The 27,602-nt window shown below is 42.4% G+C and overlaps 1 protein-coding gene across 1 annotated transcript; it reads right to left on the bottom strand.

The window, feature by feature from the left end:
* On the bottom strand, positions 1-27,602 carry LOC143714242 (interferon-induced protein 44-like). Its single transcript, XM_077205328.1, has 7 exons — positions 27,471-27,602; positions 27,337-27,370; positions 1,418-1,622; positions 1,126-1,272; positions 866-1,037; positions 434-534; positions 1-310 (listed from the first exon to the last, which is right to left on the bottom strand). The coding sequence occupies exons 1-7, from the start codon at positions 27,535-27,537 to the stop codon at positions 143-145; spliced, it is 894 nt and encodes a 297-aa protein (XP_077061443.1). The 5' UTR covers positions 27,538-27,602; the 3' UTR covers positions 1-142.

The following is a 27,602-nucleotide window of genomic DNA, read 5'->3' as shown; positions in this document are numbered from 1 at the left end:
ATTACTTATTTAATGTTAAATGTAGAAAGATTTTACATAACTTTTCTTTTTTTAAAAAAAAAAACAATTTCTGAATATTTCTATTCATTTTCAAAGAATCAAAGAATGACCCACATTTCAAATGCAATATATGTGATTTTTATCAGCTTTTAATGTCCACCAATACATCATCAGCAATCTGAACAATCTGTTCAAGTGCCTTTAGTATCAGAGCATCAATGTCATCCTCTGTGTCAATCTCATCATGGTAGTTCTTCACTGGGAAGATGTTTGACAATGGCACACCAATTTTGTCACTGCACATCTGAATCTGGACAGGAACAGAATGTTAGGTCAGAAAATTAGATTTGGCTATTAGACAGAATCAGATCAACATGGGCAAGTTGCAATATATAAAATTGAAATGTGTATGTCTTTGGATGATATCACATACCTTCTCTTTGATCTTCTTGCTAGTGTAGATCTTCCTTAGATCCTTGTTGACCAGCGGACATGCTTCATCCACTTTGGTCATGACAATCACTTGAGGAATCCCTACAGCAAATGCAGAGGCAATACAGGTTCTAAAACAAGATTTTGTCCTAAAAAAATTGAGTACATGGCAATTTGTTGTACATATCTACATAAATGACCCACATACATTGTCTGGGTCATAAAAATAATTAAGCAGCAAAGTTGAGCCTTGTAACATGTCGTGTTTGCACTTGGCATTAAAATGCAGCCTGTATCTGGATTTTGTCCACCTACGCATTGAAAAAAACACACACACCCCAACCCACTTTATGCCCACTTCTCTCTCATGTAATGTAATGTATGTGAACTCATGAATGAAAATCAAAATCGAACATTCAGGGGGCAGATTTACCCTTATCACTGATTGTCTGGCGGATGATCTTCAACTTGTCAATAAGTTTATCATCTGTGAAGTGGACTGTATCTGCGGCTACGATGTACACCAGGCAGAAAGCCTGATCGGAGAGGGTAGGGTCACTGGTGTAATGTTGATCCTTATGAGTGAGAGCCTGCTCCACATTGAACTAAGATTGGAAATTCAGCAAAATATGTTAAACGTCAAACCTACTGCACACACAAATTTAGTTAAAATGTTAATGTAGTGTTTATTACTTTATAGCCATCCTTCACGTGGCCAAATACAGCATTGATGATGTCATCTGTTTGTGACCCAGCCAATGCATCAGCTTCTAAGCCCATTATGTCCTTGAAGACGAACGGCAAAGATTTTTTCCCATTTCTGATGGTGAATCCTTTGAGCTAGTGAAGACCAAAAATATAGAGACATAAATATTTGTAAACAATTTCCAAGAAATCCTAATTGATTAAAATGTTCAATGCTCAAGAGTAGGTCAAATTACATTTTTAGATCTTTTAGAAAACTGTATAGGTGACAAATACCTACATTTCTTGTGAAACTACGACTGCCACCACCAGCTGCATCAACTAGTGCTCTAGCGGAGATCCGTCCTTGAAAGGCACTATTGATGGAGTTAATAAAGCTGGACTTTCCTGCTCCAATTTGTCCAGCTACCAGGATCTTGATGTCCTTTACATCTTGAAAACTCAGTGAGAAGTTTTCCAGCTTTTCTTTTAGGGCTTCTTTTTGTCTGTCAAATCAAAACAAAAATTTACAGAACTTCACATAAAGCTTCTGTCACCCCATGTTATTTTGCCATAGTTATGGACACCATTCCCAGTGGAGCTATTGCACTTCTAAATATCTCAGTTAAGTTTTCCCTAGTAAAAAAAAGTATACTTTATTGTATTTGAAATATATTTCCTTTTTCAATAGTACATTGCACTATACTACCAATTTGTTTTTTACTATCTTTAAATATATTAAAAGTATATTGGCATCATGCTTTTACCTATTTTCACAATACAACTTTTAACACACTTTAAAATAATTGTACTTCAGTATATTTTCTAAAAATATACTTGAAGTGAAAATAGTTTATTTATTAGAAAAAGTTTATTTTCACTTTATTAAAAATATATTTTAGGTATATTTTAACTGTGTTCTGGACATGATCATTGTAACAATGCGTTGAAAGTATACTTTCAAAATACATTATAGTATACAATAGTGTTTTGTACAAAGTATAGCTAAGTATTATTTGTTTATTAATGTGCAAAAATAAGATCTGTGTTCAACAAAGAGTTGTGACCCTTACACGTTTTGTCTATCAAGATAATCTTTACAAGTTAATCCAAAATGTATACATTTTGAAGCCTATATAAAGTTTAAAAAACCACAAGCAGACACAATAAAGTTTAAAAAACCACAAGCAGGTTATAACTGGTGTGTTTTATGTCATAGATCAAAACGTGAAAATATTTAGAGGCTTTGTTAACCACAGAACTTATTTCAGGCGATTTAGCAAAAACCCATTAAAAAAACCCATAGACTTTAGGGCGAGGGAACCGGAGGGAACTCACTTCCGCGTTTTGGCCTACAAAGTGACGTCATAACTTCGGCACTCTATATTCTAATAAAAGGCAAAACGCCAAAAATAAATCTTTTAAAAATAAAAATATACATAAATACACTTATGGTATTTAGTATTAAATTTAAATTCACTTACACGTGCTAATTTTTAACACAGTTACCTGAAAAGGGCCAAAGCCAAGAGAAGAAAATGGCTACACCACCCATGCGCTGCTAGCCACAGAGGAATGTGCGTTATGCACTGGTGTAGGACAGAGACGTGAATTATACATTGATTGTCTTTTTATATATTGTTTGTTATATTGCTTGTTAGGGATGTTAACGATTAATCGTCGATCAAATAATTTTCGATAATACATTTAATCGATAAAATGTATCGATCATCGATTAAGCAGGTTCATGGACGTGCGTGCTGCTCAACCGCGAAACATGGAAAGCGAGCGTGCCGGAGTTATGTTTGGGACCATTTTACACCATCATGACTATAAGTTTGCGTGTGCATTCGCAGCCTTTTGTTTTGTTCAAATGTAAGTTGTAATATTGTGTTTATTTTGTGTAGGCCTATCTATATCTGATTAATCTCATATAGGATGCATTTGGTTAAAAATGTATGTAGTAAAGTGTACAGTGATCCTCTTCAGCTTCAACGCGCGCAGCTCAAATGGCAATGCACGACTAATAATGACTATTGGGACTGTCATATTACATAACATTATAAATAGAACAATATTGTAATAAAACACTGAATTATTTTGGTTTAGTTGCTGTGTCGCGTTGCTCCAGGAAGAGCGCATCCACAACATGAGTCTTTCCGGCACGTAACTTAGTTCAAATTCACTTATGCATTATCGTAATTTTGTGCAGATATAATTTGTAATATTATGTTTACTTTGTTTTTTATTTATTAATCTCACATAGGATGGGTTTCTTTGAGTTCAATAACGTGCTACTAGTGCTCCAGTTTACCGGTATTCATTCAGCATATGCAGCTCAAACAGCAATGCACGGCTAATAATAACAATGATTGGGACTGTCATATTATTACAAAACATGAGAACACCATTTTATTAAATCGTTGTGAATTCATTGGGTTTAGTTGCTGTTTTCAGCGCGTTGCTCCAGCGCGTTGATGTTAAAGGACATCAAGAGCGTGTCCATGACAGTCACACATTCTGACAAGCACGCATCTGAGACGCCGTGGGTGACGCATTGTATTAGTCGTTATTTGATAATTAACATATAGTTTTGAGCAGCATTTGCAGACCCTGTCATGCAGTATTAAGGCTAATGATTAATCGATTAATTGATCGTTAATTTAAACGACAATCGATCATGGGAATTTGTTAAAATTGACATCCCTATTGCTTGTTAAATTGTATTTTTTTTTTGTTTTTTTGATTGAATGAATGAAGGTTGTGTATGCTCTTGGTCTGGGGTTGTTTGATTTTGTTGAATAGGAACAGGACAACGGCGACACTCCATGGCTAGCACCGCTTGGGTGGTGTAGCCATTTTCTTCTCTTGGCTTTGGCCCTTTTCAGGTAACTGTGTTAAACATCAGCAAGGGCGTTTGTAGCCCAGCTGTGGACTGACAATGAGCGGTTGCGTAGGGAGTCGCCAGCTGTGCTGCAGGCTTGTAGTGCAGACCCATTTATTGCCAAGACTCATCCAGCCGCTGGTCCCTCATTTTCTGGTGCCGGTCCTCCTGATCGACTTGTGTTTATTCCGAGGGATCGTAAGTGCCCAAAATTTAATGGCAGGACTGGCATTGATAATAATGAATGGGTAGAGGAGGCACGTGCTTGTATGCAAGTACACCATATGTCTACCGCGGACCAAGCCTTTTTTTAATCCATCATTTAGAGGGTGAGGCCTGTGAAGAGCTTCGTTATCGTTCGGGGGTAGAGCGGGGGGACCAAGACCAAATAATTGCAGCACTACACGAATTATACGGTTGTACACGATCGTATGTAGCCTTACAAGAACTGTTCTCAAGGTGGCAGCAGGAAGGGGAGACCCTTGTGGAATTCTCACTATCCCTGATGAGCCTATGGGAGAAAGTTAAAGATGAGGCGCCACATGAAATGCCCAATGCTGGTGCCCTTTTACAAGATCAGTTCATTGAAAATGAGCGACAATACACTTCGGCGCGAATTAAAACAGTTAGTGCGGCGTAGGCCTGATAGTACAGTGCTAGAAATACGCTGTGAGGCAATTCATTGAGAGCAGGAGGGGACCCCTGGGCGTGCCAGGGGACATAGCCATTCCGTTCCAACTGCACACTGTATACAATATGGGGTGCATGGACTTTCGCAGCCTGGTGGTAACACTCCAGGAGGGTCATCTGAGTTGCCCGAAGTAAAAGAGATGCAACAACAACAACTAAATCAACTTACTCAGTTTAGTCCATATTCAGAGAACCCAAATGGGGGGCAGAGTACAGCGATTTAGTCAAGTGATTTGTAGGCGGTGTAAACAAACGGGACATTTCGCAAGGGAGTGTGAGTGGGGAGCATAGAGCTACTCTGTTCCAGTCTACAATGTTGGCAGGTCCTCCACAAGGAGAGAGGTCGGCTCCATCATGCCAGCCGCCAGAAAACTGATCCCCACCAGTTGGGGAAGGGATTAGCACAATTAACTTGATTAGCCCAGACTCACTTGCTCGCCTTGTGTTGACGTGTCTGCATCTTGTTGTTCACATGGGGCGTGTTCCTGTGTCTTGTTTAGTGGACACCGGCTCTATGGTGACACCTGTCACAGAAAGCTGTTTTTCAACTTATTTTAAGCCCTGGGGATTAGATCGTCGTCTTTCTTTCCAGTGGTTGCAACTGCAAGTGGCGAACGGTTTGTCAATCCCGTATATTGGGTACCTAGAGTTAGATATCGAACTCTGCGGTCGGTTGCTCTCTTGGTGCGGGGTGTTGGTGATCCGGGATCCACCTGGTGGTTTGGCGGGTCGGGTCCCTGGGGATGAATGTTTTGGGCCGCTGCTACCAGGAGCTCTTTGGCCAGCATGACCCAACTCTCTTTAAGCTACCGGCTGTGTCACAGGCTCCCTCATTCGTTACGCAGCTACTGCAACACTGTCATCAGGCAGGCACTAAGCCTGTCTTAACTGTCGGTGGTCAAGTTAGGGTTTGGGGTCGTCAGGTGAACCTCCGGGGGTACCTTAAATTAGAGGTCTACACGGTTCCAAAAATTCATACCCGAACCCGAAGAGACCCGTAATGTGCTACACGGAACCGACACGGACCCGTATATTATTTCAAAACCTGGACCCGGACCTGTGCAGATCCGAGAAATGCCATAAATGTACTACCCCGACCCGACCTAGACCAGTCTATTATTTGAAAGCTGGACCCAAGCCCAGCGGGAAGACACAGACCCGACTGGACCCGATTGTCACATATTCCACACTAAATTGCTATTAACAAGTCAATAAACATGTTGCGAAAAATAAAACTTTTTGTCTTACCTAATTTTAGTAACTTTAGTCGTCGTCTCCCTTCCTTGTACCCGACTAACTGTGATGCATTACAATCCTCCGACAAGAAAGTTCTATCTGTTATTCCTCTCATTATTCCAAGCTTAATCCAGGCATTATTTCAGCTTCAAAGGTCCACCTGATGTCACGATGACGGATGACAAATGCGACTTTGCAGATCTGCATTTCGACTCGAGTTAGTTCGCATAATAACTTTGACTGTTTGCCCTTTTGAACTATAAAAACGATTGCTCGTTCGCTCGTAAATGTCAGGACAACTGATATCCTTCTTTATTCACGAGTGATTATTGGCACTTTAAGACACGTGGATGTGGTAAGTTTGCCTTCCAGGGTTAGTGAGATTCAGCCGGTGGCAGTGTCAGCGAGTGTTCAGGTCGCTTATTTTCCTCCAGTGCGGGACCAGATTGACTCTCTGGATCTGTCTGTACTGCCAATGGCTGACCAAGTTAAAATTCGGGCCTTGCTGTTGACGTACAAGTCTGTATTTTCCATTTATGAGGGTGACCTTGGGTGCACAGGCCTTATCGCTCACGACATACCCCTTGTAGACGACACTCCCATTAGGCATCAGCATCGGCGGATACCTCCGTCCGAATACGAGGTTGTGTAAGAGCACATAAACCAGCTACTCAAGGTGCAAATAATTAGGGAGAGCAGTTGTCTTTTTGCATCACCAATTGTGCTCGTGAGGAAGAAGGATGGGAGTCTGCTCTTATGCGTAGAGTACCGCTGTCTGAATGCAAGCACAAGGAAGGATACCTTTCCGTTGCCTCACATCGAGGAGACCCTAGACTCACTGACGGGTGCCCAATGGTTTTCGACCTTGGATCTTGCCAGTGGGTACGACCTTTTACAGAGGCTACATAGCTACATAACAGCTTTCTGTACTCCCTTTGGCTTATTTGAGTGGAACAGGATGCCCTTTGGGCTGTGTAACACTCCTAGCACCTTCCAGCGGTTGATGCAAAGGCTGTTTGGTGACCAACAGGGACAGTCTCTCCTTTTGTACCTTGACAATATCGTTGTGTTTTCGACCTCAGTAGATCAACATCTGGCTCGGTGGTCCTGAGGTGGTCCTGAGTCGGCTGCAAAGTGAGGGGTTAAAAGCTAAGTTGGGGAAATGTACATTTTTCCAAAGTGAGGTAAGATATTTGGGTCACGTGGTCTCATCTGAAGGGGTTGCTATTGACTCAAGTAATATTGAGGCAGTGACTCAATGGCGTTGTCCCACTACTGTGGGTGAGATGCATTCCTTCCTTGGATTTGCCAGCTACTACCGTTGGTTCGTTGAGGGGTTTGCTAAATTAGCTGCTCCTCTGCACGTGCTGGTGGTGGGGCGGACAAACCCAAAGCGTTGGTGGTGTTCGGAGCATGACTTTGCTGAGGCCTGGTCTATGCAATGCCAACAAAGCTGTGAGGAGTTGAAGCTGCAACTTTCTGTGGCCCCTGTGCTAGCATATGCAGATTTCTCCTTACCTTTCATCCTGGAGGTGGACACCAGCTATGGGGGATTGGGAGCGGTCCTGTCCCAGGAGCATGGAGGTAAGGTGTGACCTATAGCCTATGTTGGTCACGGTCTTCGGCCCACTGAGCCCCATATGGACAATTATATCTCTATGAAACTAGATGTTTGTGACGCTCAAGTGGGTCATGACGGAAACATTTAGGGAGTACCTGTTGGGCCATAAATGTGTAGTATTCACCGACAACAACCCTCTCAGCCATATCTTTTCAGCCAAGCTGGGCGCCACCGAACTACATTGGGCTGCCCAGTTGGCTGCTTTTGATTTTGAGATCAGGTATAGGTCAGGTCACAGCAATAAGAACGCGAATGCCTTGTCTAGACAGAATCCACCTACAAGGGAGGACATTCATATCCTGGTTCCGGGACTGGCTGTCCAAGAAAGGATAGCTCAAGTAGCCCGGAGGGGACAGGTGGCCCAGGTGAGTCAGGTGTGTTCCCAGGTCTGTCCTTGGGAGTTTAGGTCAGGAGACTGATCCACATATTGGAGAACTCTTAAAGGGTTAGTTCACCCAAAAATGAAAATTCTGTCAGTAATTACTCACCCTCATGTTGTTCCAACCCCGTAAGACTTTCATTCATCTTTGGAACACAAATTAAGATGTTTTTGATGAAATCTGAAATCTGTCTCACTCATTCATAGGCTGCTAGGTAATTTCATCTGCCGGCCCAGAAAAGTTAGTAAAGACATCGTTAAAATAGTCCAAGTGACTACAGTGGCTCAACCTTAAGTTTATCAAGTGTCAAGAATACATTTTGAGCGCAAAAACAAACAAAAATAATGACTTTATTCAACTATCCATTTTCTTCGGTGTGGGCCTCTGACGTGAGTTCACGAGAGCGTCACAACGCATGCGCGAGAACTGAGAAGATGGAAGGTGGAGGTTTGTGCCATTAGTCGAGCTCTCATTAGGGTCCTCGGAAGGGGAACGGGCCCATGTGGATGGAGTTCCAGTAGAAGGAGAGGATGTGGGAGTTGTAGAGCCCACCACAGGTAATGTGATGTTGGAAGTGGGGTCACCAGAACTTACTGAGGATGTTAGATTGGTACAAGGAGGGTGAGGGCGGGAGACCATTCAAATACACATCACCTCCCCAAACTGTAGGAAGGGTAAGGTACGAAGCGGGCACAGGCAATAGCCCGGTATCTAGTGCTGTGGTTGCCTGGTTCCGACCTTGGCGGTAAAATCCTAGAGGGATATTAAAGTACTCATCGTCGGGTTGACGATGAAAAATGTCGGGGGTAGATTGTGACCGGATGCTCCACTCCCATGTTTTGATTCAATAGAATTTGGTTAATTGAAAGGGCATACTGCCTATAAATAACCTCTTTTCGTTCCTGTTGAGGCGCGTCACTTCCGATCAACCCAGGGGTTCCCCTTTCTGCTACTAACTTGCAAGTGATTTGAGTGATGCTCTACTCCTGTTTTGTGCGTTCCCTTAAATGGCGATTCCCTTCGGTAAGTTTTTATTCAAAAAGCTCAATATTTATAACTTACTAGTCGTTAATCACAAAGGTGGATATGATTTTAGCATGTTTCAGGCATATGCAATCCAGTTAACGTGGGGCTTCACGATCAAAACGAAACCAAACAATAGACGTGTTACTGTTCAGAGCGTTTGACTTCATCGTCGAGTAAGTCGTTTCTTGCTGGGGGGGGGGGGGGGGGGGGCATAACATTTGGCATTCGTGCGGTCGTTTAATCAGTTTGTCTCTTTAAAGTGTTTGGGATTTGTCCCCTCTGCCCTGTTCAGTATCGAGTGTGTTTAAGGAATCATTGTTGTCCGGCGACTCACACGGCGACTCACACGTGTGTTTGGGATTTCTCCCCTCTGCCCTGTTTCAGTATCAAGTGTTTGATCGGTGTCGAGGAATCACCGTAGTCCTGTGACTTATGTTGTTTGTTTACGTTTACTTTGTTTCATCACCAAGTTTTATTTTGTGTTGTAATCGATCCCTGCTGATAATTGCTCAGAGCACAGTTGGGCCTTGTTTTCGTTCTTTTATTTGTAAGGATTTTTCTTATGATTGGTAATATGTGGTTTTGATTAGATTGTAATTTGTTTTCCGTGTATTGATACTATCCGTTAGTGGGATATGTAACCTCTTATTCCTAATTTTGCCAATGAAACAGGGGGTATTGGTTGTTTGTATAATAATGATTTTTTATTTTTTTATTATTTTTTATTTTTTATTTAATTTGATAATTTTTGTACAAGTTAATGTTACTGTGTCTTTATGTGCTTGTGCAGAGTTGTGCATTTTTTTTGAGTAATTTTTGTTAATCGTGATCCCTGATCTTGAGTGTTCAGTGTGTGTGCGTATTTGTGAAGTTTTTCTTTTGTTAGGTGCCGAGGGCTTCATGCCGGGATTCTCCCTTGTTTCCTCTGTGTGCTGGTGGTGGGTTGCGCACTGTGTGTTTTGTGTGCAGTGAGGAGCACTGATTTTGTGTGAGTGATCAGAGCTTTCTTTTGTGGTTTCGAGCTTTCTTTTGTATTTCGAGTGTTTATTTCATTGTATTGTTGTTGGTTTTTGTTGATTTATTCTTGTTGATTAATTGTGATTTTCTTTTTTTTTTATGTGAAACAACATTTCAGACTTTGGGGGCGCGGCTTTCCTGGTACGCTCACTGTCTATTTTAATGGGATTGGAATTAATAAAGAACCTTTTTTGTATGGTATTCATCTCTGTTCCTTACTAGTGCAACGAACCTGTGTGCCTTAAATTAGGATTTACTTTTCATTTATTCTCTGTGTAATCTCAGAGTGGCGTAGACGGTTCTCTTAAAGCTGAATTGTACTTCTAGTAGTTTGGCTGTAGTGGCCTTTTATGTCTGAAAACGTTCAGTATTGTGTCCTATTGGACTCTGTTATGTTATGCACTGCGAGTGACAGGTTACTGTGCCTTTAAGGCTTACAGCAGTGATTTACGGCAAAAGGTGAAAATGTAAGGTTTGCAGCAGTTGAGTAAATGCAACAGAACGAAGCTACATGGTGTGGTTATTGAGTCCTACACAAACACCATAGATATATACACTAGATGTCGCATTGGCTACGGCAGTTCATTGGAACGAATGCGTCAATGGAGCCGCCATCATGGAACAGGGGAGCCCCTCCTCTTTAATGCATCAGCGTCAATGTAAGAAAAGGTCTAACGGAAATAATATCACCATAAATCGTCATGAATGCGATTTTCTAGTTGTTTTGGTTCGTTCCAACGGTCAGACATGTATTTATCATGTCCAGAGCAATTTAAAAAAATGTCACATTCTTGTGAAATGTAATCCCTTGCTGTCTGGTTTTTAGATTCCGTTCGTGTGAACATCCATACGCAGCACAAAAGTCCGGCATCATCCATGAATTCAGCGTTACCTAACTACTTTCTATGACAAGACCCCTGTTCCAAGATGGCGGCGGTTTTAATGCATGCTTAGAACCCCAATGCGACATCTAGTGTTTATATCTATACACAAACACAACATGGCCTCTCTGCATTGGCTCATGCTACAAAACACCGTGTCCTAACTACACGCGACGTGAGGTGCGCTTAAAGGTATCTTTTCCATGTTAATCAGAGTTTTTTTTCCTAACCAGCCGCGTCGGCGACACGACACTATTCTATTTTAGAAACGGTTTCTATTTTTCTGAGATGCCGCGGCTGTAACAACTAACAAAAAGTGTGACAATGATAATCTCATGTACTGTTTATGTGCTTTATTTAATGTTAAAATCATGTAATGTGACTTTGAATATCATTTAGTGCTCCTTTGTAGCTGTAAAAGCAACAATGGATAATTCACCTCAGATCTTGAAATAAAAAAAAATGGAAACAAGAACGTTCAAACTGTGAACAAACAAGTGTATTCTTTGTCAAAGATTGTTTTAGTAACTCAGTAGCCTATGTATTTTTAATAATGTTTTAATGGTGTAATATTTGTGAATTTGATTATGTAGGGCTTATCCATTTTCTTGCAATTGACGTCAAGATTACTCTCTGTTGCTGTGCACTTGTCGCGAGACTCTGGCCACATGCTGTTCTGATTGGCTGTGGATTTTGATTGATTTTCGACGCATCTCGCAGTCAGGTCGCCTCGCGTCTAGTGTCAAGAAGTCCTCGCTGCAGCTGTAGCACAATGTCGTAGCTGATGCACAGTGGTGTGTTTTGGTGACGTCATATATGCATGCGCACTAGTAGAGAGTTGGTGATCAATCGCATGTGCTCTGATCTTCCAAGAAGAATACATTTAAATATAAATGGTCACTTGAGTGACAACTGCGTGATCTGACTGCTGTACTTTTTTTGTGTGTGTGTCTTGCAGACACTGAACAGCAAATTAAGAGGAACCTTATGTACAGATCACTGTGGAAAAATAAGTATAGCCATTAAAGAAGGAGCTCTTACCAGGCAAAATATTATTAAGCACTTTTTTTCTGACAAGATTTGTTTTCTTGATGCTGTTATTATTTTTGCATTTTCCCTTGAATGTGTACTGGAATTTTAAGTTGTTTACAGACCTTGTATTGTACCTTTAGGATTACAATTACAGAGACAATTACTTGACTAATTTTTGCATCCACTCAACAGAAAATATGACCTGAATAAAATAAAATGTTCTCCTGGGACCCAGGAATAGACATTATATTTTGGTGAATTTCTCTAAAACCATGCATGTCACAGTTTTATTCTGGATGTCATGTAAAGAGGACATTCAGAGCTTTTCAGACATGTAGCACACTTATGGAAATATGATAATATATTGTAATTATAATTTAAATCGAACTACTTTTCAAATTGTATTTCATAAACCAACATCTCAGGAAAACATTATGGGGTTCAGATCAAAAAATTACTTTATGTTACAGAACAGGACATTGATTTCATACATGTCCACTGTAGAGGACATCAGGACTTAGGCCTATATGTTTATCAGGCATTCTGGGAGACACAACAAGTGAATATGGAAATAAATTATACATCAAAATTCCTATGAAATATTAGATATTATTATTAAAATGTTGCTAATTATTACTCCAATTAGTACACTTATTTTTTTATTAAATGTTGCTCCAAGAACACATTAATGTGCAAATTAGATATAGATACATTGTATTGAATGGGAATATTAATTTATGGCCATTTTAACCACATATTGCATAAAGTAAAATGGTGTATCAATTCATTCCATTATATCTTTCATAACAATCCTGAAACCGCAAAATGTATTGGTGATTGAAAAAAAAATCCATTGTTTTTGCCTATACATTTAATTTCATGTCATTTTATTTTTTAAACTGAGTCCTGGTGTCCACTAAAAAAGGACATAGCATAACATATGAATAAAATATACATTTTCCAAAATGTTTTCTTTTTACCATTTGTTTCTTATGCTCTAAACCAGTGGTTCTCAAACCTGTACTGGAGGAGCACCAACACTCCACGTTTTCTTTGTCTCCCTAATCAAACACACCTGATTCAACTCATCAGCTCATTATCACATGGGTTAATGAGCTGATGAGTTGAATCAGGTGTGTTTGATTAGGGAGACAAAGAAAACGTGCAGTGTTGGTGGTCCTCCAGGACAGGTTTGAGAACCACTTCTCTAAACAATGTGATGACATGAAAAAAAAAAAAACTAAATAAAAAAAATTCTGGGTCTCAGGAGGATATACACGCATTAAAATATATATATACTTGCGGTGAGGACATGCTATTAATCCATCAAATTTAGGTTTAAAATCATGTGATTTAAAATGTTGTACAATTAACTCTTTTGCATGTAGGCTAGAGATAAACATCACATAAAGGAAATAATTTATGTAAATAATTACTTATTCATCAATAATTACTTATTACTATTTATAAGTACTACTACTACACAGGTTAGAACATCATCTCAATACCATATTGAGCATACACATAAGGCCAGCGCATGCGAATTATAAGCCAGAGATCGGTACTGCGCATGCGTCTATGAGGTTGCCAAAACACACCTCCATCGAGTAGGCTATGTATTGGATCTGATCCAGCTACATCATCGTGCTACAGGCTGCAGCGAGGGGTGTCTATCTAGTGTGGACAGACAAATCATTTGTTGCTGGAATCTTATCGCGTCTGGTTAGGAGCATCTCTATTTATAACGCAAGGGTAACTAAAGGACTGGTTCTTTGAATAAGTAGGCTACAGCAGTTTCTTTAATTTTTTTCTTATTACGTAAGAAACATTTTAGCCAATATATAAAGGGTAATCTTTTATGTATTTGAGGAATGGAAAAGAGCGTCTTGTATTTGTTGTCGAGTCACAGCCAAAATAGCCTGGGCGTAAGCTCTTCATTATAATCTGAGATTTTGGACAAATTACAGAAATTACAGACTCTGGTCCCGCGTTCATTACTGTGCAAAAGCAGGTCCCAGTGGAAGAGAGTGAAGGGGCGTCATCCATCTTTTTTTATACAAAATATATACATTTTATTCAACATATATTTAAAAAAGTCCTCTGCATTAACTTTTTCATTTTATGTGGTTGGTCAACTTTGACTGCGAACAGCCAAGAAGTGACTTTAATGACCACTTAGATATATACCATCCAGTTTTCATTTTTCAGATTGCATATATAAAATATTATTGAGTCACTCAAAATGAGGAAACCATTTTTTATAAGAACATTCATTATTTATTAGGCAAGTATGTTTGAGTATTACTCTGTTAAAAAAAAAAAAAATCAACTGTTAAATCAACATTAGGCATGGCCAAACTGAATTAAGGGATTGATATCAGGTATTGTTACCAAATAACTTATCTGACAGTTTCAATGGCAATATTGCCATTAATGATATAAACTTCTGAGGATAAAAGGGGTAATTTTTCTACATTTTGTCATTTTACCAAGTAAACTGTTGGATATGTTGCGCCCCTGTAAAAAGGGAAATAGAAAGTACGACACGGACACAATGTGGCTTCAGTCAAGTCCAATGTTGTAATGCATTTACCATGAACAGCATAATAACATGTTTACTCAGTATCACAATTGAACATGTTATTTTCCCTTTACATGACATAATAATGTCCCTCTAAAACTACACAATTAGGAAAAATATCAGCTAGTCAGTTATAACTCCATATTACAAAATATCTGAGTTAACTTTTAAAGTGAGTTACCAAAAATATATATCAAAATATATTTACTGCATCTTAAAACAACACTGGCAAATAACCTTGAAAATGTACATTAATAAAACAGACTATTTAAACAAAAGAGATTTAACTTTACCCTGTAAATTGTTTAGAAAAATATAAACAGCACAATATAGAATATTCTGTAATGCTAAATACTGCTGTTTTATAGTTATTCATTCAGAATACACTTAACATTTTAACCTCAGTAGTAGCGTTGCACTTAAACAGAAAGTACATTGCCTCTTCACATTAAACACTATTTTTTTTTAATAAACTTTAACAATAGCGCTTTTACCTTTTCCCTACGATATAAAACAAATACACAGAGAAAACGGCCGCGCCGGCGGTATTACATTACCACCACGCTTTAACCTCGTTCCACATGACATAGCTAGCATACAGGCTACACTGGAGCAACACTTCACGGTTAGCCTACTAAATGTGCATATATCAATTACTATAATCACTAACATTTACTCCCTGCATGTTCCTTATGGTATTAAACACATATATAAATAGTTCAAACATACTACAGCCCACTTTCTTACCTGTAAAAAGGGAAATAGAAAGTACGACACGGACACAATGTGGCTTCAGTCAAGTCCAATGTTGTAATGGACGAACGTAAGCCGCACGTTCCGTACACAGGCTGAACGAGGCATTAGCAATCGTTAGTAGATCCTCCGATCACAAACCGGTATTTAAAGTTGCGGCAAAAGAAAGTGAAACTTATATAAACAAGCAAACACTGCATATTGTAATTTAAGGTGCATTTCCCCAAAATGTTATAGAAGTTAAATAAGACAGCATTTTAAACGCATATCATCTTTTTATCCTATTAATCTCTTTAGCCTCCTTTACCCAAAAAGCAATGGATTACTGATCTACCGACCATAAGTGTATTTTCTTTCTCCTGTTTTATAAAGAAATGAATTAAATATTTCTTAACCAAACAGTGCAGCAATGCAATGACTTTTGAAGCATTTTAACTTTTTAAAATTAAGATATAAAATAAAGATTATTAACTTACCCCTTTTTATGAACCACATTAAGTATCTTTTAACTTGTATCAGTATTTAAGTATCTTTTAACTTGTATCAACCCATTCAATGTATAAGTATTACATCATATTTATCATCCTTACATACTCCCCTTCAACACAGATGTCGTCCTCGACATCCCAACCAACAGATGGGTAATGATGAATGCAGTTAAACAGTACATATGATGTCACCAGATAACCTTTGCAACAGTTCGTATACAAGCGCTTAGCTTATTCAAAAGTCCAGGAGTGTGTGTAGTGTATATGTTAGCACTCGGCTTGTCCATCAGTCCATCATTGAGTAATGAATGAATGTGTGTGTGTATTGTTAACACTCAGTTCATTCAACAGTCCATCCGTGAGTGAAAAATGAATGTGTGTATGTTCAACAGTCCATCCGTGAGTGTATGATGTATGTGCATAAGTGTGTTAACAGTCAGATTGTCCAAAAGTCCACCAATGAGTGTATAATGAGTGTGTGGGTGAGTGCGTTAACACTCAGATTGTCCAAAGTCCACCAATGAATGTATAGTGAATGTGTGTGTGTGTGTGTGTTCCACATTCAGTACCCTGGTACAACAACAGGCTGGTAGTCAAAGCGCTGTACTGGAACCATCCATGCACTTGCCGCTTGCATGGCTCTATAAGGTGCTGGTGGGTACCACTGCATGGTGTCACTTGTGAGTCCAGTGCTGTAACAACAAGGATTGCCCAACTGATCATATGTGAAGACTCTTGGAGGTCGTCTCTCTCTTACTGGTCGCTGGTATCGCTGTTCATGTCCACCGTGGGTTCCACTCTGAACAGGTGACTGCACTACAAACGTTCTCTCCTCCAGAGCAATGTCCTCTTGAGCAGTAATCTCCTGTTGTCCTGATGTGTCCCTCTCTGTCAGTGTGTCTCCACTATCCTGCTCGAGCTGGCAAATGTCCTGTTGCTGAGGCTCAGAATCCTGTGACAGTTGTTCAACTTCCCTGTCGGCATTTTGACTGTCTGTGTCTACTTCGGGCTGTATCACAGAGAGAGGCTGATCCCTGGGCGGATAGTATCCATAGTCATCTTCATCACTATCCTCAACGTCTGCTTCTTTGTGTTGTTGCTCCCTTCCTTTGCGGGTCCATGCTGTGATTTGTCTTTTTGGTTTAGCTGATTTCAATTGTATTTCCAGTGGCAAATGGTCACACGGCAACAGCAGGTTACGATGCAGTATCCTACGTCCTCTCGCTTTGCCTTGTTCTGGTATCACTTCATATATAGGCATGTCTTTTCCCACCCGACGGATAACTTTGTGAATGCAATCTTCCCAGTGGTTTCGGAGCTTCCCTGTTCCACCCCTGGGAGTCAAATTCCTGACGAGAACCCGGTCACCCTCGTGCAATACAGAACTCCTCACATTGCTGTCATAATTTCTCTTACTCTTTTCAGCACTTTTTTTTGCGTTTGCCGTTGTGATCTCATATGCCTCTTGCATCTGTTCTTTCCACCTTCTCATATACTCCTGATGATCAGCAGTCCCAGCCTCTGGTGTCAAGCCAAACAATAAATCCACCGGTAATCTCGGTGATCTTCCAAACAGGAGGTAGAAGGGGGAGAAACCTGTGACCTCACATCGAGTGCTGTTGTATGCGTAGATAAGCTTGGGCAACGACTCTCTCCAATCTGACTTCTGCCTCTCTGTGAGCGTTCTCAGCATTTGCAGTAGTGTTCTGTTTAGGCGCTCCACCTGCCCGTTACCTTGGGGGTGGTACGGCGTTGTTCTGGAACCCATCACTCCACAGTTCTTCTTCAGCTGTGCAAACAACTGGTTTTCGAATTCCCCTCCCTGATCATGATGGATCCTCAGGGGGAACCCAAATTTCAGCGCATAATCATTAAATATCTTATCAGCTACAGTTTTGGCAGATTTCGATGTGGTGGGGTAGGCTTGTGCAAAGCGTGTGTAATGATCTACGATTACCAATATGTATTCATATCCCCCTTTACACTTGTCTAGATGCAGGAAGTCAATGGATACAAGCTCGAATGGCTGAGTGGTGACAATCGATGTAAGTGGAGCTTTTGTTTCTCGACAGGGTTTTTTCTGTTTAAGGCAGGTACAGGTCTGAGTGACATAGTGTTCAATCTCTCTCTGCATGTGTGGCCAGAAGAAGCGATCCCGAACAAGTGATGTTGTGCGTTCCACACCTTGGTGTCCCATGTCATTGTGGAGCTGTCTCATAACTGTTGACTTGTATATTTCAGGGAGAACAAGTTGTGTCCTAGTTGCAGTCTTCCTGTGAAGTATCCCATCTCCATCAAAGCTGAGCTTCTCCCAGTCACGGAGGAGACACCTGCTTCGTGCACCGAATGATTTTAACTGCTGTCCTACAGGTCTCTCATTTGACTGTTTACCGGTAAAGATGGGGCCAATATCTTGATCATCTTTTTGAGCTTGACGGAGAGCTGCTCTTGAAAGGGGTGTAGGCATGTCCTCATCCGTTTCCGCACATCCAGTAGCCATAATGGACCACACAGTGGGTGAAACAATTTCCACAGCTTGTACTGTAGTTTGCACAGAAGGGGAGGACATTTCCTCTGAACATTCTTCAATCATGGTCTCTATGTCACAGGGTATTCTTGAAAGGCCATCAGCATCACAGTTCTCTCTGCCCGGGCGATATTTTATTGTTATGTCGAAGTCTGCTAATTCAGCAACCCACCTATGTCCTGTTGCGTTCAGCTTGGCCGTCGACAACACGTAGGTCAGTGGATTATTGTCCGTATATACAGTACAGGATGAGCTAATTAGATAGTCTCGAAAGCGCTCGGTAACGGCCCACTTCAAAGCCAGAAATTCAAGTTTCCCTGAATGCAGATGGTAGTTTTTTTCTGCTTTGGTCAGTGTGCGGGATGCATAGGCTATTACACGAGGCTTCCCCTCCTGCTCTTGATATAGCACTGCACCCAGGCCTTGCTGTGAAGCGTCTGTGTGTAGGATGAACGATTTGTTGAAATCTGGGAATCCAAGTATTGGCGGCTCAACCAGACAGTCAATCAATCCCTCCAATATGTGTTGATGTTTTTCAGCCCACTTGATTGGCTTGTTTGATGGTGTCCCTTTATACTTCCCTTTCACTCCTTTTGTCCTTACATTCCGGTCCTTCTGCTTATCTGGGCCAGGGTCTAATTCCATTAGGGCATAAAGAGGGTTGGCAATGCGGGAGAAGTCCCTAATGTACTGTCGGTAATAGCTCAGTAGCCCCATCACTGCTCTCAATTCTCCCACAGTCCGTGGCCTCTTCTCCTTTAAAGCCCTAACAGCCGCAGTATCAGCTGGATCCATCTTGCTGCCCTCAGCAGACACGATGCGCCCCAAGTAGCGAACCTCACGTTTGAACACTTCACACTTACTTGGTTTCAACTTTATCCCGTACTGCCGTAGCCGCTGTAGCACTGTCCTCACATTCTCAACGTGATCCTCGAAGGTTCTACTAAAGACCAGGGTGTCGTCTAAATATGGGATACAGATCTCATCCCTCAGCCCCTCCAAGCATTCTTCCATACAGCGCTGGAAGGCGGCTGGAGCGTTCATCAGGCCAAAGGGGATTCTGATCCACTCGTAGAGGCCCCATGGTGTGACGAAAGCGGTTATGGGTCTGCTCTCCTTCGCCATAAAACCCTGATGGTACGCTTTCCCTTGATCCAAAAGAGAGAACCACGAATTTCCTCCTAGGCCATCCATTATCTCTTGCACTCTGGGGATAGGCTGGCGGTCAGGGAGGGTCTTTCTGTTCACTTCACGAAAATCTATACAGAGTCGGAGACTCCCATCTTTTTTTCGAACGCACACGACTGGTGATGCGTACGGTGAGTTAGACTTCTCCACCCAACCCTGAGCAATGAGGTCACTCAAGTAGTCCTTCATTTCCCGATAAAGTGGCTTAGGCACAGAGAGGTATGCTTTTGCTACAGGCTCGGTGTCTTTCAAGGAGATGCTGAGTTGAAGTTTTTCTATACAACCAATATCATCATCTGTTCTTGAAAAGGAGGCACACTCCTCTCGTAACATCTTATGAACTACCTCTCGTTCTGGCTCATTGAGGTGGCCCAGATCCACAGGTGGATCCCAAACATTTCCTGTAGTCTGATCCTTTACCGCCCTGATGTGATTTGTTGTAGCTGAAGGTGGAGGGCGGGACCCCTCTAGCATGGAGGCTGGGTAGACTGCTTGGATCTGCTGAACAGTTCCCATTACAGTTTTTCTTGCTAACACTATGTCATGATCTGTAATATTCTCCACGCTTACAGTAATGGAGGGTTTTTTTCTGCCCTTATTTACTTTTACGAGCATGTCACATAGTTCAAGTCCCTCTGTCCAGCGGGGGTTCACATCCGGCTCAAAGAGAAGTGTGTTGTCTTCATGTGGGGAATCCATATTTACATAACACTCAACTCTGACTGATGTACGTTTTGGTATGTTAACCCTCTCCCTTTTTGTCTTGACTATATACTCATCCACTGGTGTGGTGCCAACTTGCTCTACCACAGCCGTTACCTGCTCTACAAAAGCCGCCGCTTGGCCTGGAAATGCTGCCCTTACTGTTCTACTTAACTCTTCCCTGTCAGTAGTGTTTGACTGTTTCAGTTCATTGTCTATAATAATCCCAATCACATTAGACCCAATGATAGGTTGAACAAGCTTACCACCCTTCATCACAAGTGTGGGGACAATTACTTCGGTGTTGGATGCAGCCCCTGAAGCTAATCTAAAAGTTACCTCGACCCAACCTGTGTATGGCATGCTCTCCCCATTTGCTGCCTGTATGTCAAAAGTCTGTGTTATATCCAGAAGTTCTATTATGTCTCTTAGTTTTGCGTCTGGCAGGTTTTCTTCTTTCCATAGTTCATCAATTATGGTCACTTGGGAGCCTGAGTCCCACAAAGCCCGAACACTTTGGCCTTGGATGAAGCAATCAACCATGTGCTTTTCCCCTACCAATGGCGCCCTTCTAGCCCTTTTTGGAGTGGTGTTTGTAGTCATACACGAGAGTGCTTCACATTCTCTTTTGTGTGCTGCCCAATTATCAACTTGACATGCTCTAGAACAGTAAAACGCTTTCTTACAGGATGCACATTGCTTCAGGATTGGTCCTTTACCATTCTGTCCACAATGCACACATTTCTGGGACATTGCTGTGTTACTAGTCACTCCCTGTCCCGTGCGAGTGACCTTCCCCCGTTTAAAGACTCGCCTCCAAACTGTCTCTGTCCTCTTGCTCGACAACCCGCCAGAAAGTGCTCGCTACTGCCACACCTATAACAGTGTGTGCAATAATCTTCAGCTCCACTCTGTTGACAACCAAAACATTTTCTTCTTTGGCCACGATTTGATTGGGGGAAGCTGTACTGTGGGACAAACCTTTGCTGATACTGAGCAGTTCCCCCTCTGGGTCTGGGGTCCGTATTAAACCAGTATCCCTGTGCCGGATCCTGCACCTGCTGACCTGAGAATTGCAATGCTGATGCGCCATCGCCCCCCCCTGCTGGCAGTGGCTGTCTAGGCATGTGCTGGGGCTGTTGCATGGACTCCCTAATGTGAGACACTTCTGCTTTAAGATCTTTCAACAGAGCCATCTCAGATTTAATTTCCTCAAGCTGGGAAAGAACAGCTGGGGCAACTTTAGACTTTTGTTGAGTCGGTGGGTTTTCATTCTTTTCGGTAGGAGCATCGTTGGACTGGGCTGAATGGATGGTAACAGGTCTTTGTTGTCCTGACAATTTTTTCTTGTTCTGCCTCTCTGTCTCATAAGCAAATGCTGTATTCATTCGCTCAAGCAACAATTCATCAGAGATGTCAGCTTGCTCCAGATAAGGCTGAAGATCCCGCCTGATGTTGTCATTCTGCAGGCCAGTCAACACAGTATGTAGAAACATCCTCTGCACCAATCCAGGGTCATATTGGAGACCTGAATCCGATTCCTGCGAAGCGAACAAAATCTTTTGTCTCAGGTCAAAAGTGCGAATAAGGAAGTTCTGTGGGGTTTCTTTGATGCCTTGCACCTCTGATGTCAACTGCTTATACAGTTCGGTAGCACTTTTCTCTTGATAATGACATCGGAGTATTCGCCTCAGTGTCGGTAAGGTCAAGTTGGTCTTGCCCTCTAAATAGCTGCGAAGTTGCATGCCTGGGGATATCGCTCTTACCACTGCGTCTACTATCTCAAGTTCAGGAAACCCCTTGCTTAAGCCATGTTCAATTTGACGTGCTAAACTTGAAAAAGTCAGCTTGTCTTTCTGACCAAGCTCACCGATTTGGCCAGCTATCTTAAAGTCCTTGTGCCATGGGTGAGGTGCAAGACTGTGAACTACACTCTGTGGTGACTGCCTGGTGGTTTTAGTTTCTCTTCTCTCTGGCTTACTGTTCTCATTCTGTTTCTGTGCGCTTGCTACCTGAAGCTGCAAGGCCTCAATTCCCTCCAGTATTTTTTTTTCCTCCCCGTCTTGATGTTCGCCTACTTGTATTGATGTGCCAGCTTTACCAGCTATCTGGAGCTCAGACATTTTGTCTTGAAGATGGAGTAAGTCCGCCATACCTTTATCCTCAAGCTCTTCTAGCTCCTCTCTCTGTATGTGATTTGAAATTAGTGTGATGAGAGCAGTTCGGCCCTTGTTGATAACATGTTCAAACTCTGCTCCGGCTATGATTAGATAGTCACACAACTCCACCAAACTTTCTCGGGGCAACAGACACAATGCCCTTATTATTTCAAGCTGTAACTCCTCTAACCCTGTCGACTCCATCTTTCCAGCTGAGTGTGTGGGCTAGCAGTGAAGTGGTACCTTTCAATCTTTGGGTAGTAGTAGCAGCTCCCCTGGTATGCAGAAATACCTCAGATCACATGCAAGCTGCCCAAGACGATCGGAATCCCACTGTCGCTGATTCGCCACCTGCTTCTGATGTTCTGGGTTATTTAAAAGGGATGTGTGACGGCTGGGGACATCTCTTGTAGACGCTGAACCACGCTGCACACTATCCCAGCGGTGCCTCCAAATGTTGCGCCCCTGTAAAAAGGGAAATAGAAAGTACGACACGGACACAATGTGGCTTCAGTCAAGTCCAATGTTGTAATGCATTTACCATGAACAGCATAATAACATGTTTACTCAGTATCACAATTGAACATGTTATTTTCCCTTTACATGACATAATAATGTCCCTCTAAAACTACACAATTAGGAAAAATATCAGCTAGTCAGTTATAACTCCATATTACAAAATATCTGAGTTAACTTTTAAAGTGAGTTACCAAAAATATATATCAAAATATATTTACTGCATCTTAAAACAACACTGGCAAATAACCTTGAAAATGTACATTAATAAAACAGACTATTTAAACAAAAGAGATTTAACTTTACCCTGTAAATTGTTTAGAAAAATATAAACAGCACAATATAGAATATTCTGTAATGCTAAATACTGCTGTTTTATAGTTATTCATTCAGAATACACTTAACATTTTAACCTCAGTAGTAGCGTTGCACTTAAACAGAAAGTACATTGCCTCTTCACATTAAACACTATTTTTTTTAATAAACTTTAACAATAGCGCTTTTACCTTTTCCCTACGATATAAAACAAATACACAGAGAAAACGGCCGCGCCGGCGGTATTACATTACCACCACGCTTTAACCTCGTTCCACATGACATAGCTAGCATACAGGCTACACTGGAGCAACACTTCACGGTTAGCCTACTAAATGTGCATATATCAATTACTATAATCACTAACATTTACTCCCTGCATGTTCCTTATGGTATTAAACACATATATAAATAGTTCAAACATACTACAGCCCACTTTCTTACCTGTAAAAAGGGAAATAGAAAGTACGACACGGACACAATGTGGCTTCAGTCAAGTCCAATGTTGTAATGGACGAACGTAAGCCGCACGTTCCGTACACAGGCTGAACGAGGCATTAGCAATCGTTAGTAGATCCTCCGATCACAAACCGGTATTTAAAGTTGCGGCAAAAGAAAGTGAAACTTATATAAACAAGCAAACACTGCATATTGTAATTTAAGGTGCATTTCCCCAAAATGTTATAGAAGTTAAATAAGACAGCATTTTAAACGCATATCATCTTTTTATCCTATTAATCTCTTTAGCCTCCTTTACCCAAAAAGCAATGGATTACTGATCTACCGACCATAAGTGTATTTTCTTTCTCCTGTTTTATAAAGAAATGAATTAAATATTTCTTAACCAAACAGTGCAGCAATGCAATGACTTTTGAAGCATTTTAACTTTTTAAAATTAAGATATAAAATAAAGATTATTAACTTACCCCTTTTTATGAACCACATTAAGTATCTTTTAACTTGTATCAGTATTTAAGTATCTTTTAACTTGTATCAACCCATTCAATGTATAAGTATTACATCATATTTATCATCCTTACAGATACATTTCCTGTCATGAGGTTGGAGGAACGAACCCAAATGCAGACTAACAGGGATTTATTGAGGCACAAAACAGAAAACAAAAACCCACGAGGGGGCAAAACAGGACAGATGGGGCAGTACAACTAGACTAAGACAGGAAATAAACTAGGACTAGATACTGACTGTTAAAGACAAGATGAAGAAAACAAACAGCTACATAAACTCACAATTCTTAATACAATATTCAGACAAAGTACTCACAGGACTCTCACAAAGAGTAACACGCACAGGTTGACAATGTACCGACACAGGACAGCAAACACAAGGGGATTAAAAAGGGAGACACTAATGACAAAGACAGGTGAAGCTGACTAGACAAGGACAGGTGAAACTGAATAGACAATAATGACGAGACGAGGATAACAAGGGGGCGGGGTAACGTAACGAGACAACACAAGCACATGGCCCAAGCAATTGGCCATGCGCTTGTACACAAAACACAGGTCTGTCATGATCCAGGCTCAAGACCAGAGGAAATCAAGGACAAGAAGGCCGGATCATGACAGAACCCCCCACTTAAGGAGCGGCTACCAGACGCTCCTCAAGAGGACATCAGACGCGAGACAAGACTGATTGAGACATTGACACAAACCAACAAAACATGACAAACAACAGTAGTGGCAAACACGAAAACACAACAGCAGGGTTAGGATGAAACAATAAAAATAACAAACAAGGAAGAGGTGGCGGAGGAAACACAGAGTTCATGGGGGGTGGTCCAGGGTGGATGGGTGTGCTGGGGGTCTTCGGAAAATGGGCTGAGGGCTTAGGGCGAGGAATCCGGGCAGGTTTGGATCGGGACACAAGAGGGGTCTTGGAGGAAACAGTCCGGGGTTGATTAGGGACAGGAGGTACAGTGGACGACGGAGGGGGAAATCACGACAGGGGAAGCTGAGGGTGGCGAGACAAGACTCCTGACTGGGGAAACAGCGGGCAAAGGAACAGGACACATAACAGGGGACGTAGCAGACGGCTGTGGAGCGGGAACCGAACTCACAGAATCAGACTCCGCACACATGAAAACAGACTCAGATGAAGCGCTCAAATCAGAACCGGAAGAACCAGTGACTGCAGCGGGCTCTGTGACTGCAGCGGGCTCTGTGACTGCAGCGGGCTCTGTGACTGCAGCGGGCTCTGTGACTGCAGCGGGCTCTGTGACTGCAGCGGGCTCTGTGACTGCAGCGGGCTCTGTGACTGCAGCGGGCTCTGTGACTGCAGCGGGCTCTGTGACTGCAGCGGGCTCCGTGACTGCAGCGGGCTCCGTGACTGCAGCGGGCTCCGTGACTGCAGCCGGCTCCGTGACTGCAGCCGGCTCCGTGACTGCAGCCGGCTCCGTGACTGCAGCCGGCTCCGTGACTGCAGCCGGCTCCGTGACTGCAGCCGGCTCCGTGACTGCAGCCGGCTCCGTGACTGCAGCCGGCTCCGTGACTGCAGCCGGCTCCGTGACTGCAGCCGGCTCCGTGACTGCAGCCGGCTCCGTGACTGCAGCCGGCTCCGTGACTGCAGCCGGCTCCGTGACTGCAGCGGGCTCCGTGACTGCAGCCGGCTCCGTGACTGCAGCGGGCTCCGTGACTGCAGCGGGCTCCGTGACTGCAGCGGGCTCCGTGACTGCAGCGGGCTCCGTGACTGCAGCGGGCTCCGTGACTGCAGCGGGCTCCGTGACTGCAGCGGGCTCCGTGACTGCAGCGGGCTCTGTGACTGCAGCGGGCGAAGAACGGGAGGCTCCCCTCTTCCTCCTCTTTCTCCTAGGTCGAGAAGCAGTGACCATCACCGGAGCTGAGACAGGTTGGGGAAGCACGGCGGGAACTGTGTCGGGCGAAGAAGGGGTTATCTCTGGCAGGATAGACTCCGACGCGGAGGACTCTGAAGGAGAGTCCCACGAGGTTCGCCTCCCTCGAAGACCGAAGGGGGTAGATGAAGTGCCAGGAGTCATGAGGGCGCCAGGCTGGTCCCCAAGCGTCGCGACGCCTATCATTCGACCCTCGGGAATAGCTGGCAGGCAGGCAGAAGGTGGAAAGCCCGAGGAGGAAGCCTGCGGAACCTCCCGGGAAAAATGATCCCAGAGGCGGGCATAATCCCTCATGATCTGCTCACCCTGGGATGGGATAGGGCAAATGACCCGTTCTCCGTTGGTTAATACGGACAACCAGCATCGCTCACGGAACTCCGTCTGGAACTGGAGTTGAGAGGTCATACTTTCTGCTGGGTTCTTAGTTGGTCGGTACATTCTGTCATGAGGTTGGAGGAACGAACCCAAATGCAGACGATATGCAGACTAACAGGGATTTATTGAGGCACAAAACAGAAAACAAAAACCCACGAGGGGGCAAAACAGGACAGATGGGGCAGTACAACTAGACTATGACAGGAAATAAACTAGGACTAGATACTGACTGTTAAAGACAAGATGAAGAAAACAAACAGCTACATAAACTCACAATTCTTAATACAATATTCAGACAAAGTACTCACAGGACTCTCACAAAGAGTAACACGCACAGGTTGACAATGTACCGACACAGGACAGCAAACACAAGGGGATTAAAAAGGGAGACACTAATGACAAAGACAGGTGAAGCTGACTAGACAAGGACAGGTGAAACTGAATAGACAATAATGACGAGACGAGGATAACAAGGGGGCGGGGTAACGTAACGAGACAACACAAGCACATGGCCCAAGCAATTGGCCATGCGCTTGTACACAAAACACGGGTCTGTCATGATCCAGGCTCAAGACCAGAGGAAATCAAGGACAAGAAGGCCGGATCATGACATTTCCATGCTAAAATAATTAATACAATTATTAAAGTTATAATACCATGTTAAAATTTTACCAATCATAATTTTCCAATAATCAACAGTCCCATATAAAAAAGAGAACTTGAGCAGAATTATTTCAGATATGTTATGCACAAGATTGTGATCCTTCCTAAGACAACAAATAATTTTAGTTGGTAAAATGTTTGGGGGGAGATACCAATAACATTTGACAGAGAAATAAATTCTTACCTTACACAGTATTTGCAGTTTTATCTAAACAGATCAGTGTTTTGACTGCTTTGCACAAAAACATAGCCTGCACATAAAAACGAAATAAAGTACTGGTCTGCATACAGAATAGCTTATTTGTATGGCTTACCCCCAGTCAAATTTCCTCCATGGTTTATCCAGTTCTATGGAAAAACATATTGCAATTAAGTTTAACAATAATTTGGTAATATGTCTCTGAGAATGTATATGGTGTGTGGAATGATGGAAGAACGACCCTCTCACCTGGATTTGGTTTTGGTGTTGCTTGATGCACTTCTTGTTGCACTGGTTTTGAGTTTGATGATCCCATTTTGGTTTTCACCCCCTTCAATATATTTATATCTGCTCTCTCCTAGAGTTCAGTTGACTTGTATT

This window comes from Siphateles boraxobius, unplaced genomic scaffold, assembly GCF_051911475.1.
Source record: "Siphateles boraxobius isolate OS27281-9 unplaced genomic scaffold, OSU_SipBor_1 53, whole genome shotgun sequence".
NCBI lineage: Eukaryota > Metazoa > Chordata > Actinopteri > Cypriniformes > Leuciscidae > Siphateles > Siphateles boraxobius.
This window is presented reverse-complemented; position numbering and strand designations above follow the sequence as displayed.

Excerpts from the sequence above, each read along its gene's own strand:
- LOC143714242 (XM_077205328.1), bottom strand. The coding sequence starts at position 27,537 with ATGGGATCATCAAACTCAAAACCAGTGCAACAAGAAGTGCATCAAGCA. Across the intron at positions 27,371-27,470 it reads AACACCAAAACCAAATCCAG|AACTGGATAAACCATGGAGG; the intron begins GTGAGAGGGTCG and ends GTTTTTCCATAG. Across the intron at positions 1,273-1,417 it reads GTCGTAGTTTCACAAGAAAT|CTCAAAGGATTCACCATCAG; the intron begins GTAGGTATTTGT and ends GGTCTTCACTAG.